This window comes from Cibotium barometz, chromosome 47 (assembly GCF_041138505.1).
Source record: "Cibotium barometz isolate CiBa-2024 chromosome 47, ASM4113850v1, whole genome shotgun sequence".
NCBI lineage: Eukaryota > Viridiplantae > Streptophyta > Polypodiopsida > Cyatheales > Cibotiaceae > Cibotium > Cibotium barometz.
This window is the reverse complement of record NC_141092.1, coordinates 16,436,843-16,456,424: the sequence shown is the minus strand read 5'-3', so window position 1 is coordinate 16,456,424 and position 19,582 is coordinate 16,436,843. Positions and strand designations below refer to the sequence as shown.

The 19,582-nt window shown below is 45.0% G+C and overlaps 1 protein-coding gene across 1 annotated transcript in view; it reads left to right on the top strand.

Moving 5' to 3' along the window:
- Window positions 1–19,582, top strand: part of LOC147611418 (protein disulfide isomerase-like 1-5) — a 42,006-nt gene that overhangs the window by 4,196 nt on the left and 18,228 nt on the right. The window contains exons 2-4 of the mRNA XM_086784514.1: window positions 1,313–1,442; window positions 1,544–1,709; window positions 2,157–2,275. Of these exons, the coding sequence (XP_086640640.1) occupies window positions 1,313–1,442; window positions 1,544–1,709; window positions 2,157–2,275 (415 nt within the window). The remainder of the gene's footprint in view (window positions 1–1,312; window positions 1,443–1,543; window positions 1,710–2,156; window positions 2,276–19,582) is intronic.

Below are 19,582 nucleotides of genomic sequence, written 5' to 3'. Positions count from 1 at the left end.
CTATCCTTTGTGTACCACATGAGGTTTGTCACATTGATACTCCAAAGCTGTACAAGGTTGGAACGTGCTGTGTTATGATTGTTAACTATTGATCAGGCATGTTTGTTACTGCTCTTGACTTTGACTTAGAAGATATGATAATGAATGCTCTGATCTCACCCACCCTCAGATGCCTATTTATAGGGTTGGCTGATTAGGGTTGGTTGGCTAGTATCAAATGGGTCAACTGCCAAGTGTTTTCATACTTTGACTTAAAAGATCCGATCATGAATGCTCTCATCTGACCCACCCTCAGTTGCCTATTTATAGGGTTGGCTGATTTGGGTTGGTTGGTTAATATCAACTGTGCCAACTGCCAAGTGTTTTCATACTTGGACGCTTGATATTTGGGATGTCCGAGAAGCACTTGGGCCTCTTGAATATTGTGCCTATCCGGCTGGTGAACTTGCTCAAAAGCGTATTGACCATGTCCATATGGCACTCATGTAAGTGATGCACAGGACATCCCCTCTCTTGCGGAACTTGGAGCACAAGGGAAAATCATTCTCCTTTGCTCCACTACCACCTTTGGAAAACTGGTTACAATAACCTTGACATGCGGCTACAACTTTGAAGACTCACAAACTGGGGGAAACAACTACTTCCTTGCAGTCAATGCGAAGCCAATGCTGCACCTCTTTTGGCTCTTCTTCCAACGGTGACTCAACTGGAACTTTTGACATGGGAATTAGTGCTGTATCTATCTCATCCTCCATGAACGTGAACTTGGATATAGTGTCTAGGTGACCTAAAGCTCTGATACTAACATGGCATGCTCGTGTGTCTAGGTGACCTAAAGTTCTGATACCAACATTGCATGCTCGTGGAAGCATGCATGATTAGCGTTTATAGCAGATCAATCAGCATTTAATTAGTGTTAATCAAGCATGTTTCTGCAAGCACCCACTGCCCACATGCATGTATAACAGTTGCCCATGGCTTTTCTTGGTTTCTCCCATCTTGGCTGCTGCCCTATGACCATCCTGGATGGGGGCTGCTTGTTGTCTGTAGAGGACCTTGGAATGGGTACGAATTGGCCTTCTTTAGAGGTGTGTGCCACAAATTGGATAATAGCATACTACTCATTTTTGTGCATTAAGTTAATAGTGGATTGTGAAGGACTTGCTAACCCCTTGACAGTGTTTTGGAAAATGGGTTGCCGCTGCAGCTCCATTTGTGGGCACCAGAAGAGCAAGTGTGTTGTATTTTTATTATTTGTATGTATGACAATTTTCTGCTCCACATCACAAGTGAGTTTTTTGTTGTTGGACAGGAATGAGATTGTGGTCTGGGTCAAAAAACATACTGGAACGCCTGCCACTACAGTTTCTTCAAAAGGGGAAGCTGAAGAGATTTTGAAGCGAGATGGAACCACTGTGGTCGGGTTCTTCCAACAATTCACAGTAATGCCTGCATCTATATTCCCTCCATTCTTTATAGAAGATTCATGTGTTAGGTCATTATACATTTAAAAATGTGAGCTTTTGTTTGTGATTGCTTGCAGGGTCCAGAATACGAGGCCTTCATCAGTGTGGCAATGGAGGAGGAAGAGACAGAGTTTGTTCAAGTTGATGACACAAACTTGGCGTGCATCTTGAACACAGGAGTGCAGAAGTCACCACCTTTTCTCAGCATCTTAAAGAGTGAACCAGAAACTTATGTACCTTTCGGTAAGGGCACCATTTTCTAAATATTAAGCTGAAGTAATTAGAGATTGAGGAAGCACATTTCATGTTTTTTGAGAATAGTTACAGGAAACAGCCTAAATGCAGGGTCTCCATCCCGAAACAGATGTTTTGGGGAATCCAAATGCAATTCCCCTTCCCGAAACAGCGTGTTTTGACCGTTTCAGCCATTTCCCGGTGCTTCCCATCTACATCCCCCATTTCAGGTCATGTTTAGGTCAATTGACTTATGTGTTTCATTATCTCCTTCTCTCTCCTCTCCCTGCCTTCCCTCTTCCATTTTCTCTCGAGTCACTGCCTTCCCACTTTCTCTACTCTTCTCCTTTCTTCTTCTATATCTTGCACCTCCCTCGCTTACCTGGTGTTTCCCCATTCCTGTTCCCGTTCTCCGTAACATGTTTGTATGTCTTGCTCTTGTTTGCTTGTATGCAGAAAGCACGTTTGAAAAGAGTAAAATCCTTTGGTTTGTGGAAGTGAACAAGCGTCCTCTTGTTAGCAAGGTTGATCGCCACAATTACATGAAACTTTATGCAAGCCCTATCAAGCTTCAAGTGAGCATCTTTCTCTCTTTATGTTCTTCAATTTGGAAACATGCACATGCACTCATGCCCTCACAGCAGTTGTGTCACATGCAAACACACGGACATGGCTAAACCTCACATCTAATCCCAGATTTGGCAACAATATTAGGGCATATTTAGAGCATATACAGGTCATATCACAATCAGCCAACATACAAAAGTGCCACATGAGCAACCTGCCCTCACATGTGAAGACGTAGCATAAAAGGCGTATTTTAATCATTGTACATCAAATCATCTCTCTCCCTTTTGGAGATTGGTCATAAGGAGTCATTAGTCCTCTTTTGAAATGCATGTAAGTTTTTCATGTACACAATACATATACTGAAAAACGAGTCTTTCTCTCTATTTCTCTTCTTGCATGCATTTTGCATTAAGGTTCCTACAGAGTGTTTAAGGGCTGTGATTAAGGAGGCATGAAGGCTTCCGCTATGTCACATTGGTATCAGAGCATTAGGTGAAGCCACATCACAAGCACTACAGGTCCCAGTAACATATATTAGAATATTTGAAGTTCTCTAGTAGACCTGCATGGACTAGTAGCCACACCCACCCTACCTTCATCGCGCGAGGACCAACCTCCACCCCAAGGGCGTCATACTTGCACCACGAGGGCATTGTCGCAATTCTCAATTGCATTGTCGTAAGGGGTGTACAAGTCCAAGCAAGGTAAACGCAAGCAGTTAAGAAGCATCAAGAAGGCCATGCATGCATTAGGTGGAACCTTAGCATTTAGCCCATGGAAGTTAGGTCCTCAAAGGAGTACCTTAGTGGCTTCTCGGGAACAGGAGGTGCAACCTCCGTTAGGTGCCTTGATCAACCTTAGTCATAAGTCATCAGGTGTTAAGGGACGTGGGTATGCAGGCAAAAAGGGGACAACATTTGGAACAAGATGCACCATAGTTGTCAGGTACGATACGGTATGGTTCGTACAGTATGATATATATATATATTTTTTTATCGTACGATAAATTACGGTATTTTAAAAGAATACTTAAAACTTAGGTATTTCCAATTCGAGATACGGAGTATTTTAAAAAGGAGGGAAGCATCATAGTACAGAGGAAGCTCAAAGAGCCATAGACAAGCAAAAAAAAGACCATTACCTCCCCAAAAAAATATTTTTTTTGAAAATTTTTAAAAAATGCAAGAGATTTTTTTCTTGGAAAAGCCCGTACCGTACGGTATTCCGTACGATATGGTCTTGTACGTCGTACGGAAACAACTATGAGATGCACATTTTCAATGCTAGTCATGGAGTAGAAGCAGATTCATGACAACAGTTAAGGTTGCCATGAAATAAGGATGACCGGTTTTTGGAGTCCAAGCGCAGTCTAGGGATGGTGATAGTTATCCAAATTCAGAAGAGAGAGAAAGTTGGATTCCCATCAACAAGCTCAGTAGGACACATGCACACACCTGGACATGGCTAAACCTCACATATAATCCTATATTTGGCAACAATATTAGGGTATATTTACAGCACATCATAGTTGACCAACATACAAGAGTGCCACATCAGCAACCTGACCCCATGTGTGAAGACGTAGCATGAAAGGCATATGTTACTCAGTCGTAGGCATCAACAATAGGCCAACAGCCTGAATTATGGCCCTACTTACATATGTAGGGCCTATATAAGGCTAAGCGTCATTGTATATTAAATCATCTTACTCCCTTTTGGAGATTGGGCATAAGTAGTCATTAGTCCTCTTTTGGAATTCATGTAACCTTTTTCATGTACATAATACATATATTGGAAAACTAGTCTTTCTCTCTATCTCTCTTGCATGCGTTTTCCATTAAGGTTCCTACATAGTGCTCAAGGGCTGTCATTAAGGCATGTAGGCTTCCGCTATGTCACAAGCTGAGCCACATATGATGCCCTCATAGCAGTTGAGCCACATATGATCCATCTTACAAAGAGAGAGAGAGAGAGAGAGAGAGAGAGAGAGAGAGAGAGAGGGGTCTGCATAGAACCAACCAAGGATTTTCTGACAGAACCATAGAGGATTAGGGTTAGATCCACATACTTGAGAAACCCCAACATGAGTTTCGTAGACGTGATGTACGTACGTATCATGTGATGGCAAATAATTGTGGCTAGCGACTTACCACCCAACCTTATGTTTAGTGCCTCAAACCACCCTCGAGCTTGAGGTCTGATTGTTTTCGAGCCTTCCAAGCCTAGATGAGCCTAGCTTGGTATCCCACACACCTAGACCAAGCCATCCGCTCGCAACTCCATGGCCTAGAAACCCTATACGCCCTTGGCAGCTCTTTAAACTTTCTTGCTTTGTTTATAAGCTTTTAGCTATAACTAGCTCCTTGCTATTATTTATTGACCTACGGCCATTCCAGACCTCACCTTGCTAGCACCCTTAGCATACGTATGAATCCTTTAGGGCTCCACACCTGGCTAAGCCTTAACCCTAATCTTGGATTAACCTTAAACCTAAACTTGGGTTAGCTCATGCCCCTAACCTTAGGTTTCCCTCACCCTAAGTTGGTTGGGATCTAACATTATCTCCCCCTTCTATTAGATTCATGTCCTATAAGGAGATACACCATTGTAAGTGATTCCTCAGTTCTTGACACAATTCACTCATAAGATCTACTCAAGTCTTCTAGCTCTTACGTAAGCCATATGAAGCTCCTCTTGTAGACTTTGCTACAAAGATCCAATTGCTTACTGCCAATATAATCCAACTTTCTTCTAAGAGTTGAAAGGTTCATTGTAATCCAACTTCAATCCTAGTGTGGAAATACGAGTCCCAATCGCACTCTAATCCAAGAGTCAAGGTAGGACACTTAGTGACGAAGTGCAACAAGTTCTACCAGAACAATTCTAGCACATATCCACAACGCAATTGTCATACTGTGGATGGCATCATGCATTGCTTGTCGGCAAACACTAGCCCACTTGGTGCAAATAAGTTCGAGCATCTTATTACCTCCATCACAAGTCCAAACAACTCATGCTTAGGCAACAAGTTGTATCAACTTGCCCACCTCATGCACATCCATGCCAGTGTTGCCAGGCGTTTCAGAAACGGCAGGTATGAAACGGGTTTCATACGTTTTGAAACGTTTCATAAAAGGTAAGAAACAGGTACAAAAAGGTTTCATACAAAATAGAAAAAACATGTATATTTTTTACTTGAAATATGCAAAAGAAAAAACTGTTGACATAACTTATAAGAGACCACATTGAATTCATTTCAATAAAAACAAAATACATGTAAGATATGATGATATCACAAATCACGTGGGTGATCACTGATTAGTGATGACTAAACAGAAATCAAAAGGATCACCACGTGGGTGATGAGTCATGACTCAAAATCCAAGATCAAAATAAATAACATGTCCAAAGTTCAAACTAAATAACATGTCCAAATAAAATGATACTGGCAGCTGCTAGCTACTATCTGCATCCTCATCTGCATCCTCATGCTCATCCTCATCTGCATCTTCTGCCTCTGCAGCCTCACTCTCAAGGTCACTGCCGGTAGCCGAGTCCTCAAATGCCTCATCCTCTAGAGGTGCAGGTGCACCACTAGTACTAGCCTCTCGAGAAGATCGTGTAGTGCGAGCCGGAGCCATGATCTCCTCATAGAGCATAGAATAGATGTCTTTCTCCTCCCGAGGAATGTCGGGAATCTCCTTGCACTTCATGATATCAATCTTATCTGGATTCACTTGGTGAGGCTCAATGGGATGACCCTTTTGTTCTAACAATCGGAGATTGCAATGACAAAAGACAAGCCTCTCCAATTGTGCTGAGGAGAGTCTATTTCTCTTTTTCGTGTGAAAAAGAGCCCATGTACTCCAGTTTCTCTCACAAGGCCCTGAACTGCAATCCTGGGAGAGAACTCTCAATGCAATCCGTCTCTACATTGTACAAAAAAGAATGTTAAGTTAGAGTCAAAAAGAGAGTAGCATTTGAATGTAGATTTTGAAAGAACAGGACTCAGGAGACAAAGATACAAGATTCAAGAATCAAGAAACCTTACCAAGTTGGGTGTCCCAATACCGTATTTCTCCCACCAAGACACTGGCTCCAACTGTGTCTCCCTGAGCAATGCAGTAGCTCACCCAAACATATGGCTACCGTTGCGGTAAATGAGAAGCTCATCCTCGAGCTTTCTCATAAGCTGTATATCACCTCCCACTCCCACCAACTTGGTAATGTACTCGATCCATCCCGACTCTAGCTCCTCATTGAGGTATTGCTCCTCATTCCTCCAAAGGGGATGCAAAATGTGAGCAACAGCATGGATTGGCCTATGAAACCAATCCCAACGCCGATTCCAGATCTCCTTAATATCTTGAACTCTACATGTAACATGTGACATACATAAGAGATCAAGATTTATAAAATAAGTTATAGGAAGACTCAAGAGAAAGACTCAAAGACTAAAGTTAAAGCCCAAGGGTGAGCACCTGTCACGCGACAAGGTAGTGAAATCATTGAGAGCTTCATCAATTCTGTCCATGAACTCATAAAGCAGCCCAATGGAACTCCCCTCCATGTCTGTGAGCCGAAGGACACTATACATGGGCTGAAGTGCCTTCACAAGTCCCTCTGCATCCTGCCACCAAGTATCTCTCATCCTTGTCCTCCCATGCTGTCCATTCACGACACACAATAGTGCGTAATAAGCCATGTCGCACTCTCACTAGTCTCTCCACCACAATAAACATATATGCAAACCGAGTTTTGGAGGGCTTTAGAAGCCCTGTACATGCTCAAAACCTTTGGCCTCTTTGTGACAAAGTTCACCATGGTAGATGCAGCTGAAAATACATGGCTCACGCAATCAAGCTTTCCCACATCCTCAATCATCAAGTCAAGGCTGTGTGCTGCACAAGGTGTCCACACAATCTTGGGGAACTCCTCCTCTAACATCCTGCCCATGGATACACAATTGGACCCATTGTCCGTGATCACCTGCACAATGTTATCAGGCCCAATTTCATTGATTGCATGTGGGACATAATGAACTCCCCTGTAACCACTATCCCTGGCACCGATGCATCTATGGCACGAATGAACATTGTGCCTTTGCAGGAGGACACAAGAATGTTGTACACATTTCTCTTCCGCACATCTGTCCATCCATCACAAAGCAAAGTACAACCATACTTTGCCCAAGTGGCCTTGAGAGGCTCCATCTCCATCTCCACAGCCAGTTGCTCCTTGCGAAGCTCAGTAGTGCACAATGTCTCGTAGGAGGGGCCATCCCACTCACACCCAATGCAGGAGATAGCTCTCATTGCCTTCTTCCATCGAGGAGTCCTGACAATGTGGAAGGATAATCCACATTGAATAAACAACTTCATCAACTCCCTCGTTGCCTCTTTCATGGCAGCCTTTTGCATCCCTGCCTGTACATGTCCTTTCTGAACACTTGAAGACTAGTTCTTTTGGCTCGAGGTGCCGAGCTAGAACCACCTGTAACACCACCTGCAACCTCACCACTGGTATCTTCCTCTCTAATACTGCGAGTCCTCTTGGAGACACTTTGACGTGCTTCAGGCTCTCCCAGATTGGGGATATCCTCAAGGGGGATACCTAGCTGCATGGCCTTCCAAGCCTTGAGGCTATCATAGATTTCTTGTGGCACATGCTTACATGGCCCAATGCCAAAACCCTTTGTTTGTGACAAATGTGCCTTCAGCCTGGTGACACTGCCATGGTGCTTATCACCACAAAAGTTGCATTTTCACTTTTCGGAGCCCGAGCCACCATATCTAGACTCGAAGGTGACATTGTTCCAAAGAGAATCACCTGTTCGAGGCATCCTACAAGGCGGGGATAAATGCAGATCGTTGGCCCTGCAAGTGCGACACAGAACATAAACTAATCTCATTATATGATTCATGATTTTAACTTTCATCTTGGCCAACAATAGAGCAAGGGGAAGAGAAGGTAGATAGCCTTAGAAGTCAGGCCTCAATAGAGCAAGGGTGGACCGTGGAAGATATGCCATAAATATTGATGGAAGAGAAAAAAGTGTGCTGCTTTGTGAGTTGTGCAGAGAAAACCAACTTAAAGCAAAACATGACATTACCCCTTTGGAAGACCTCCACAAGGCCCAAGGACACCAAGGAGCAGGCGGGCTGACACAAGCGATGGAAGGATGGCACACAAATCGGCGAAGTCATAGGCGGTCGCCACTGGGAAGCGTGAACGAAGTGCGCCGTACGATTCACGAAAGGATTCGTTTTTTAAGGTTTTTAAAATATGCATGATGAAAAAAACGCGTTTTATACAGGATGAAACGTTTCGAAACGTTTCGTACGTTTCGAACCTGTATGAAACGCGTTTCTATGCAACTGTGATCCATGCATGTGAAATAATTGTTCACATGAGAGAAGTCCTCTGAGTAAATATCATGTACTCAAGGCACGATATACCAAACACAAGATCTCCCGTGTCCAAAACTAAATGGAGCGCGTGTTCAATCATAAAATCTCCTTTGCTCAATCCTCACCTAAGGATGAACCCAATATTTGCTTCCAATTTGGCAAAGGCATAATTGCCAACTCCCTCCTCTATTGGGAATCAAGGCCTTATCTGCGCATGTGAACCACCTCTTAGAGGGGTCACAATAAATATCTAGATATTTGTGTGTGATGTGACATAAGCAATTGTCATGTGCATCCGTTCATCCCAATGGTCATAGACATGTATATTCTCATTAGCATATATATGGGCAGATTCAGAGCAGATTTTGCAGTCCTACAAGCTCCCGGAAGTGCCCAAGACATAGCCCAATGGTTGGGACACATTTTGGGCATAGTTTCGACACAAAATATGACTTTTTGGACAATGTTTTGTGGGAAAAATAGGCAAAACCGACTTGATTACGAATTCATTCCTTTTTCCTATAAATAGGATCATTAGGCATTCATTAGAATCATCATTCAAAGATCAAGAGGATCCATTTGTCAGAGTCTGCAAGGCAGCAAGGACACATTGGTGGATCAGCAGGAGCTTCTCTTGTTCGATTGCAAGTAGAGGGTTGCAAGGATCTTTGGTATGCATCATGAAGCTGTGAATCAGCAAGATCATTGTATATATAGCATGTTTTAGCAATATACAATAGATTAGGTCTCTCTCTCCTTCTTTTTTGTGTCTTTGCTAAACATAGGATTAGTGTTATCTTCTTTGCTTAGCGTTAATCATGAACACGCTTCCGCAACGCATGTTACAACAATGATATCAAGAGAAGAACCTTTGGTCCTATAAAGGTCTTGTACTTTCATTGAAATAAACAGAGAACTATCTTGTCATTGACTCCTGCAAGTCTTTCTCTCTCTAGAGTGTATTCTAACACTCTCTTTAAGCTTTCATTGTCTATGCTTTAGTTTTAGCCATGTTTGTTTATCAAGCTCCACCGTAACCAACATGGTATTAGAGCATGGTTCTATCCTCCCAATGCTGCCCGCCATTACATTCTGTTGCAACCCTCGCCATCTAATGCACATGTTGCTTCCTCCATCATCTATGCGATGTTGTCGACCATCAACGTGCTGCTGCTCGCTACAAAGCTTCCCTTAGCCATACTGTTATTGTGCTATAGCCCGACTAGAGAGAAAAGAAGAATAGCCCATGCAAGCACCTACAACTCAACATTTTGCAAAATCAATACAAAGGTACAAATCAAGTACAAATGTCATTGCCAAGGTACATTTGGAGCTTTTCAACATTTCAACATAGCAATATTGGGCATTTTTTGTCTTTTGTAAAATATTGCTAAATCAGAGCAGTAAACCCTAATACTTCATCAATTTTCAAAAGTGAGGGTGCATTCTTTGCATAAGATGTTGCTATAGTCTTCTATAGCATAACTATTTGAAAAACCCTAAATTTTGAAACCCTAATTTTTGGAGCATTCTATGTAAGGGACTAGACACTGACATAGGATTGTTAAGACCTTATTGTCATTTTGCCTAAAATGGCTTCCCATTTGCTCATTTAGAAGTTTGATGGAGAAAACTTCCACACATGGCAGACAAAACTGAAATTCATCCTAAGAGGACTTCGGCCTTTTATGGCAAAGATAAGATGCCTGAAGATGAAGATGTAGCTAAAAAGGCTTGGAAACTAAGGGATCAAAGAGTCTTTGGCCTAATAGCCCTTGGCCTCCGTAACAATTTTATCCATCATATATTAGACCTCCCGACATCCAAAGAGGCCTATGAAGCGCTGGATAAACTCTTCGGAGCTTAGAGTAAGAACTCAAAAGTTTCATTGGAGATGGAGTTCTATGGACTCACCTTGCAACCACATGAGAGCTTTGACGCTGTGGTGAACAAGATGAAGTCCCTAATGAAGTTAATGAACCAGCTTGTTGCACTCAAAGGCAAAGTTGAGGAAGATGTGGTTGTAGCCGTGCTAGTCAAGTCTATGCTAGATGAGCTTTACGGACACCTCATCACCACCTTGAAAAACCTGCCCAGTCTCACCTTGGAAGGGGTTATAACCTCCTTTAGGGAAGAGGGGGGACAGCTCCTTCTTCACCAAGAAGAGCTACAAAGGTATCAAGTGTTCCCTTTGTGGTAGAAACTGTCAGAATACGCAGTGGAGATGATGACCAAATATGGGAACACAAGAGCAAAAACGCAGGCAGAAAAACAGCACAAGAGAGAGAGAGATGTAGGCGTGTAACTCTGCTCTATATACACAAGAAGATCCCGAGGAATGATACAAATGAGGTATGGGGGCTGAGGACCTATATATACCCCCCTAGAGGGCAGTCGGCCAGCATAAGGAAAAGCCCACGACTGATAAAAAGGTCCACGACTGCATAAATGCAGTCGGCCAGTAATCTGGTGCCCAAAACTGATCAAAACCAGTCGGCCAGCAGCAAGAGTGCCCACGATTGATAAACACCCAATCGGCCAGCACTGTACTGCTCTTGGCACCCTTTGGCAGCCCTCCCAAGCCTCAGAAAAATGGGAAAAAATAGGGGAAAAATACGGAGAGTGGGGAAAAATGGAAAAAACACCTCATAAGGGCGGGCACACCCACAACAAAGGCCCTGGTGTATAAAACTGGACAGGAGATGACTTCTAACACCCCCTCTCAGCTCCTGGCTGTGAAACCAACCACTGGGAGCTGGGGTGCCGCCTGAGCAAATCCTGAGAGAGCGACTTCGCGAAGAGGTCCATCGTACTGTCCTCCGTCGAACAGAACTCCAGCAAGATGTCATCAGCAACGATCTGTTCACGAACAAAGTGCCTCGGGATGACCATGGGTTCCTCCAGTGGAAGCCCAAACCTGCAATGTAACCTCCTGCTCCGTAAAAATGCTCCTGGGCCATAAGTAGATCTCCTCGTGTCCGGATCTCCTCCCCAAACCGAGTCACTCCAACCGTGGAGTCGGACTCCATCCAACAATCCCCCTCCTGTGTACAAGAGTCCATGATCCTTCGCATGCCGCAGAAACCACAGGAAACGCAATCCTGCCTCCGAAAGAGACATCTGCAACCATGAGCTCAACCGCCTCATCAGGAAGCTCCCGTCCAATCTGGTGTCCATCAACCAGATCAATGAACCATACAGCTTCTGAGTCACAGAGACATCACACTGCTCACAAGGATCAACACCTGTTACGGTGCACAAACAAGTCCTGGAAACCTGATGAAACCTGTCAACCACCCCCTCTGAGTCCGGAACCACAAAGCCTGGAGAAACCACCTCCTTCTGCAAGTAAGCACCTGTCACCTGCTTGGCTTTCCGAAAGGTCCCCGTGGAAAGAACATCCTTATCTATCGGAGGTTCTATGTCCCGAACACGACGAGACATCAGAGCATAAGTGACTTGTTCAGCTTCCTCTGACTCACGAACACAAGAACTACCAACCTCAGTACTGGAAAGTTCCTGCCAACTGCTGCCATCTACTGGCAAGCTATCCACCACCTGGTCTCGGAAAGCCCGCACCTGCAGCGTATCCACACTTGAGTAGCCATTACCAGACTGCCACTCATCACAATCCTGAGGACCTGGGAGAGAGAGTGCTGAAAGCCTGTAGACTCCATTCTCCACTCCACCTTCCCAAACCACTTGGCCTGTTGCTTTGTCCCGGAGAGCAACAAAATGCTCATCAAACTCCACCCGTACGCCAGTCTTGCAAACCTGATGCACTGACAACAGATGAAAACCAAGTGCCGGAACATACAACACCTGGGAGGAATGCTTCCCCCCTCTGCCAACCATCGGGAACTATCTCCATCCTGCCCTCACTGTGAACTGGGATAGTGGACGTATCCCCAGTAAGAATATGACCAGAAAGCCTGCAGAGATCCTGTAAACCGGAACGGGAAGGAGTCATGTGCCTGGAAGCACCACTATCGAGAATCCACTCCCGAGTATCCATTGCGGAGAGTCCTCCAATCTCCTCCTTGCCTGCAGAAAATGAAGCATCGGTGTCCATCACCTCTAGGTGCACAAAAGCCGGAGTCTTCATGATTGTTGAGGAGTCTTCACCCTTCTCGGTCTTCCGCTTGGGACACTGCCTCTAGTAGTGGCCTTTCTCGCCACAATCATTACAGGTCCTCTCTGCCTTCAGTTTCTCGCGGTCACTAACGGACATCTTCTCAGAAGACTTCTTCGACGAAGCCTTCCCCTTGCCCGTGTTACGGCCTTTCGACCGTTGGCCAGTAAAGGCCTCCGAACCTCCACCCTGAGGAGGGTTCGTAAATTGTTCCTCCTGGTCCAGGACCATGGGCACAAGCTCCTCCCACGTGATGGTGCTGAGCCTGCCACTGGTAATCAACGATGAGTAAAATGCTGAGTACGAAGAGGGCAAGTGTGACAGCAACGTTATGGCCATGTCCTCTGACGATATCTCCTTCCCAGCCTGAAGAACTTCCTGCTGAAGAGCGTGCAGCTTGTTAATATGCTCCCGCATCGTCGACGACTTTGCAGGGCTCATAACCCGCATCTGTACTTCCAAGGAAATCCTCTTCATGGGCGATACCCTGTTGTAAAGTGAGGCCAAATGTTGCCATATACCTCTGGCCAGCGTCATGTGCTTGACATGATTGATTACCTGTGGTGTGCAGTTGAGGAAAATAAACGAACGGACCCTGGCGTTGACACGATCCCACATCTGTGTCTGGGCCTCCCGGTCCTTTCGGGTTGACGGTAACTCCCCTTCCTCTACTTCCGGCTGTGGAACACCAACAACGACGAAATCGGCGAGGTCGTAAGACTCCAGAACGGATTCCATCATCACCTTCCATATGCCGTAGTTGCTCCCGTCCAACTGACGGTCCACTGGGAACGTGGGGACTGTCGGGATCTTCACATGTCTCTCGGCCATCTCAAACAGATCTGCCATAGCGGGGATGTACTTTGAAAAGGGTGGGTGGGTGGAAACAAAGAAGGAATAAAACCTGCAAGTGGCTGTCCAGCAAATCAGCCCGCCTTCCTCTTGCTTCTCCTCTTCCCGATCAGCCCAAAACAGTCCACCAATCAGCCACAAAAACAGTCCCCCTCTTGCTCACACAAATCCCAAGACCTATCTAGAGCCTAGGGCTCTGATACCATGTCAGAATACGCAGCGGAGATGATGACCAAATATGGGAACACGAGCAAAAACGCAGGCAGAAAAACAGCACAACAGAGAGAGAAATGTAGGCGTGTAACTCTGCTCTATATACACAAGAAGATCCCGAGGAATGATACAAATGAGGTATGGGGGCTGAGGACCTATATATACCCCCCTAGAGGGCAGTCGGCCAGCATAAGGAAAAGCCCACGACTGATAAAAAGGTCCACGACTGCATAAATGCAGTCGGCCAGCAATCCGGTGCCCAAAACTGATCAAAACCAGTCGGCCAGCAGCAAGAGTGCCCACGACTGATAAACACCCAGTCGGCCAGCACTGTACTGCTCTTGGCACCCTCTGGCAGCCCTCCCAAGCCTCAGAAAAATGGGAAAAAATAGGGGAAAAATACGGAGAGTGGGGAAAAATGGGAAAAACACCTCATAAGGGCGGGCACACCCACAACAAAGGCCCTCGTGTATAAAACTGGACAGGAGATGACTTCTAACAGAAACAACCATGCAGAGAAGGACTGTTACTCGAAGAAGCCGCGTAAACATTGGGAAAAACAACCACAATGAAAAGTACTACTTTCGCAAAAAGGAAGATGCAAACATCATTGAGGAGACAAAGCTCTCCACAGAGGAAGCTATTGTAATGATGAATGGGCTTTTTAGAAGTCCAAGTTTGTATTGTTTTTAGTTGTGTTGTGTGTTGCTGTGTTGTGAGTCTGTGACCTGATCTTGTGTGTACTCTACTCTTTGGATCCATAACTGGCTTGTGAAACTAGAGCCATGTGATTTATCCTTGTCTAAGGAAACTGGCATGAGAAACCATGGGCCTAGATTTATCCTAGACACAGTATGAGGTAATCCCTTAGCAATAACCTAGCTAGTATTGGCCCTTGCTTTATTTATAAGCTTTCCTACTTTATTTATAAGCTTTTAGCTATAACTATCCCCTTGCTAATATTTATTAAGCCACAGCCAATCGAGACCTCATTCTGCGAGCGCCCTTAGCTGATGTGTTAACCTTCCATGTCCCCACACACTTCTAAGCCTTAACCTTGATCTTGGGTCCCTAATCTTGGGTTAGCACATGCCCCTAAACTTCGGTTACCCTAACCCTAGGCTGGTTGGGATGAGAGAGAGAGAGAGAGAGAGAGAGAGAGAGAGAGAGAGAGAGAGAGAGAGTTGGAAGAGGAGGGAGTTGGGGGGTGCTAACCAAGGATTATTTGACATAGAACCATAGAGGATTAGGGTTAGACCCACGTACTTGAGAAACCCTAACAGGAGTGTCGTAGACTTGATGTCGTAAGCATTGCGTGACTGCAAAGAATTGTGGTTGACTCACCACCCAAACTTAGGTTCAGTGCCTTGAACCACCCTCGAGCTTGAGGTCTATTTGCTGCGAGCTTGCCAAGCCCGGACTACCCCAACCTAGGTCCCATAACACCAAGCCGAGCCACCCGCTCGCAGCTTTATGGCGGTGAGGTCTTGCACGCCCCTGGCAACTCTCCTATCTGTCAGGTGGATATCTCAAATAACTCATAAATGCCCTCAAGGTCACTTATATAGCAATAACCCAACTATTATTGGCCCTTGCTTTATTTACAAGCTTTTGTACTTTATTTATAAGCTTTTAGCTATAAATAGTCCCTTGCTAATATTGATCAACCCACTATCAATCCAGAGCTCATTATGCGAGCACCCTTAGCCTATGTGTGAACCCTCCATGTCCCCACACACTTCTAAGCCTTAACCCTAATCTTGGGTTACCCTAACCTAGGTTGGTCTGGATGAGAAAGAAAGAAAGAAAGTCATATTTAACGTCCGCGGAATGCCTTGAAGGCATATGGGACCAAAAGACATGACATCACAATCATTACAATCCACTTCGGGGTGCACTTAGGTGCAAGTGCGCATAAGCGCGAACATTGAAAATAAAAATAAAAAGCTAAGGGTCAACTACCATGTGTAATATAAAATGCTTGTGGTATGTAGGAGAGAGCCAGTTAGTGGGGCTTAGGCTTCCGGAAGTCTTCAATTATTGCTCTTCCTTCGCGGTAGATAGCCCACTTTCCAGCTTGGCGGGCTTCTCGAACTTTAGCAAGTTCTTCACTTTTGTTTTTGAGCTGCATAGGTGTAAGCTCGTCTGCTAGCCACAGCTTGGTGCCTTGGAGTGCCTTGGATTGTTGCAAAACCTTGATCTTGTCCTTCTTGGTTTCATAGCATAGAACGGCCTGTCCCCCTTTCGGGGTAATGAGATATGGATGGCCTATGTCGATGGAGGGGAGAACCCTGCTGATTCTCCTCTTCCAGATGTCCGTATTGGGGGGGATGTAGTCATCTGCATCAATCTCGGTTTGCTTCCTTACCTCTTGCTTGTCCCAACCCTGTGGGAGCCCCCCTACCTGAATGTCTCGGGCAACCAACACTTGAAGTTTTTCTTCCTTGATAGTGGAAATAACATCTAATTTCACATGTTGTTGCATACCTTTGGTGGCGTCAATGAACTCCTCCTTGGCTTCTTGGATCTGCTCCTGAACTTCTTGAACTGGGTCAGGCTTGCCCTCGAGAGTGGCCACCCTGGCCTCAACTATGCTGAGCTGCTTCTTCAAGGCTTCGTTTTCCTCTCATAGCTTGTCGATCTCTGCTAAGAGAAACACCTCCCACGAGCTCGAGCTGTGACTGGTCAATGGCTTAGTCAGTGTGGTGAGGGCAATTGTGTCGGTGAGTTTCCTCGGCATTGTGGTGATGGCCAGCGTTTGTTGGCCTGGCTCTCCCAACATTTGTAGGAGAGAGAGAGAGAGAGAGAGAGAGAGAGAGAGAGAGAGAGAGAGAGAGAGAGAGAGAGAGAGAGAGAGAGAGAGAGAGAGAGAGAGAGAGAGAGAGAAATGAAATGAAATTTTATTATTGTCTTCGAAGGACCATAACGGGTCCATGAGACACATACATGAATACATGAGACACATGTCGAACATACATGAATACATAAGTCGATGCGCTCGGGAGCCTCATCGGAAAGCATAATGAAACTGAAATGTGAAACTAGAACTGAAACTGAAATGAAAATCAAAAAGCTATGTAGCATGCTATAAGTGTACATCATGAGAAGCATGCCATGCCATATAGGTACTCATGAGGTGGAGGAGTTCAGCTATTAGGGTTAGGGTTTGGAAGGTACTTCAGCAAGAGGCGTGAGAGACAGAGAGAGGAACACGACTTCTCATGTATGGAGTAGTGATAAAAATGAAGTACAATAGCCACATAAAGAAGTGACCTAAAAGGTGTGTTCACATGGTCCGGCCATAAAGCGTGCCAGGTGGACCAAATCACTTATAAACTATTATAAGTGAAACTAAGCTAAAACTGGGGAAAAAACCTCCACTAACTGAAGTAAAAAGTGCCCCAGTAACCTACTGATGATCACTAGCACTCCCTTGGGTGCATACACAGCATAAAACCCAACAAACCCCCCTGGAGTGATATGTGATCACTGTACATCATCCACCAAAAGGAAACAAATTCAAAGCAGTGCGGAATGCTTCGAATTTCGGACGTGGTAATGCCTTGGTGAAGATGTCTGCCACATTCTGATCTGTAGGGCAGTAGATCAGACTGATATCACCTGCCTGGAGTCTCTCCCAAACAAAATGATAGTGAATCTCAATGTGTTTCGTGCGAGCATGAAACACAGGATTCCTGGCCACGGCAATGGCACTCTGACTATCAGTATAGATAGGTGTAGGCTCCTCCACTGAAATATCCATATTAGTCATGAGACGACGCAGCCAGACACACTCAACGGTAGTAGTGTAGGCTGCTTTGTACTGTGCCTCACAAGACGAAGTGGCCACTGTGGTCTGTTTCTTGCTTAGCCAAGAAATACATGAAGAGCCAAGAAAGAAACAATTGCCTCTAGTGGAATGTGTGGTATCAAAATCACCAACCCAATCTGAATCACTGTAAGCATATAACTGCATGTCACCCCCCTCAGGATAAAGCAATCCAAGAGACAAGGTACCCTGCAAATACCGGAATACACGCTTCACAGCTTGCCAATGTGACAATCGCGGGCTGTGCATGAATCTGCTCAACTGAGATACGGCATACTGAATATTTGGCCGTGTAGTACACAAGTAAATAAGGCACCCAACAGCCTGAGCATATGTAGTGGCATCAAATAAAATACTGTCATCTTGTAGTGACAGTTTCATCCCAGGCTCCATAGGAGTGCTGATAGGCTTGCAATCCTGAAATTTAAACTTCTCCAGAATTTTGGCAACATACCGAGATTGCAACAACTCAATGCCTCTGTTATCCTGCACAAACTGTATGCCCAAATAGTAGTGTACGAGCCCCAAATCAGACATGTCAAATGTTTGTTGCAGTATCTCTTTAAAGGCTGCAATTTTGTCATCATTTGATCCCATGAGCAAAAGATCATCTACATAAAGGCTGATGACCAGCAGATCTTTCTCTTCTTTCTTTACATACAAAGTGGTTTCTGATGGACTGTTCACAAAGCCTTGAGTGAGCAGGAAAGCATCTATCTTTGCATACCAAGCTCGTGGAGCTTGTTTCAAACCATACAAGGCCTTTTTCAGCCTGCATACTTTCCCTTCATGACCATGTTCTGCAAAACCTATGGGCAGATGTACATAAACTTCCTCCTCGAGGTCCCCATGTAGGAAAGTAGTCTTGATGTCCAACTGATGAACAACCCAACCACGATGTGCAGCCAATGCAATGACACACCTAAGTGTCGACATACGGGATGTAGGAGCAAATGTCTCCTCATAATCAATGCCCTTCTTATGTGCATAGCTATCCCTTTGCAACTAGACGGGCTTTGTACCTGTCAATGGATCCATGTGCATGTCTTTTCAACTTATAGACCCACTTAGTACCAATGGCTTTCTTGCCTTTGGGCAGATCAACCAAATCCCATGTTTGATTCCTTTTAATAGAATCAAGCTCATCCTGCATGGCTTTGTTCCAATGCACATTGTCTCGTGCATCCACAAATGAATCAGGCTCATCATCATCCTGTAAACTTGTCATGTGCATCACAGATGCCATGGACATTCTCAGGGCTAGATCCAGAAGAGGCAAAACAGATAAAGACTATGAACCAGTAGAAGATAGGTAGAACCAGAATGTAGGAGCTTCAGGTGTAGCATCTGAGGTGAGTAGGGAGCAGGACAAGTGGGATCATGGAGGGAAGCAGACGGCTGAAGCACATGAATCCAGACAAGGGCTGTCGGCTGCAAGAAAGAGGATGTTGGTTGCCAGAATAGCTGTCAGCTGAAGTCAGCAGAGTGGACAGCAGCAGGCGCATCAAGAACATGGATAAGATCCAGTCGGGCTGCATTAAAGAGACTTTAATGAACTTGTAACTAGCTGACCAGCAGTCGGCCGGCCAGTTCACCATTTATTCCAAGGGGCTATAAATAGCCCCAAGGGGCTATAAATAGCCCCTCTTGCTCAATGTCTTATTCATTCAGCCCACTAGGGGTTTGGATCAGTAGGGTCCTAGTCTAGGGCAGAATTTTGGGTGTTTTACCACCTTTTCAGGAAGGCAGCTAAGGGCTGCAGACATGTACCCTTTTTGTACCATAGTATATACTGAATTTCCAGCACTTCTCACTCTCTCTCTCTACTCTCTCTCTACCTACGTTTTTGCATCAGATGATGCGTTTTTGCATCAGA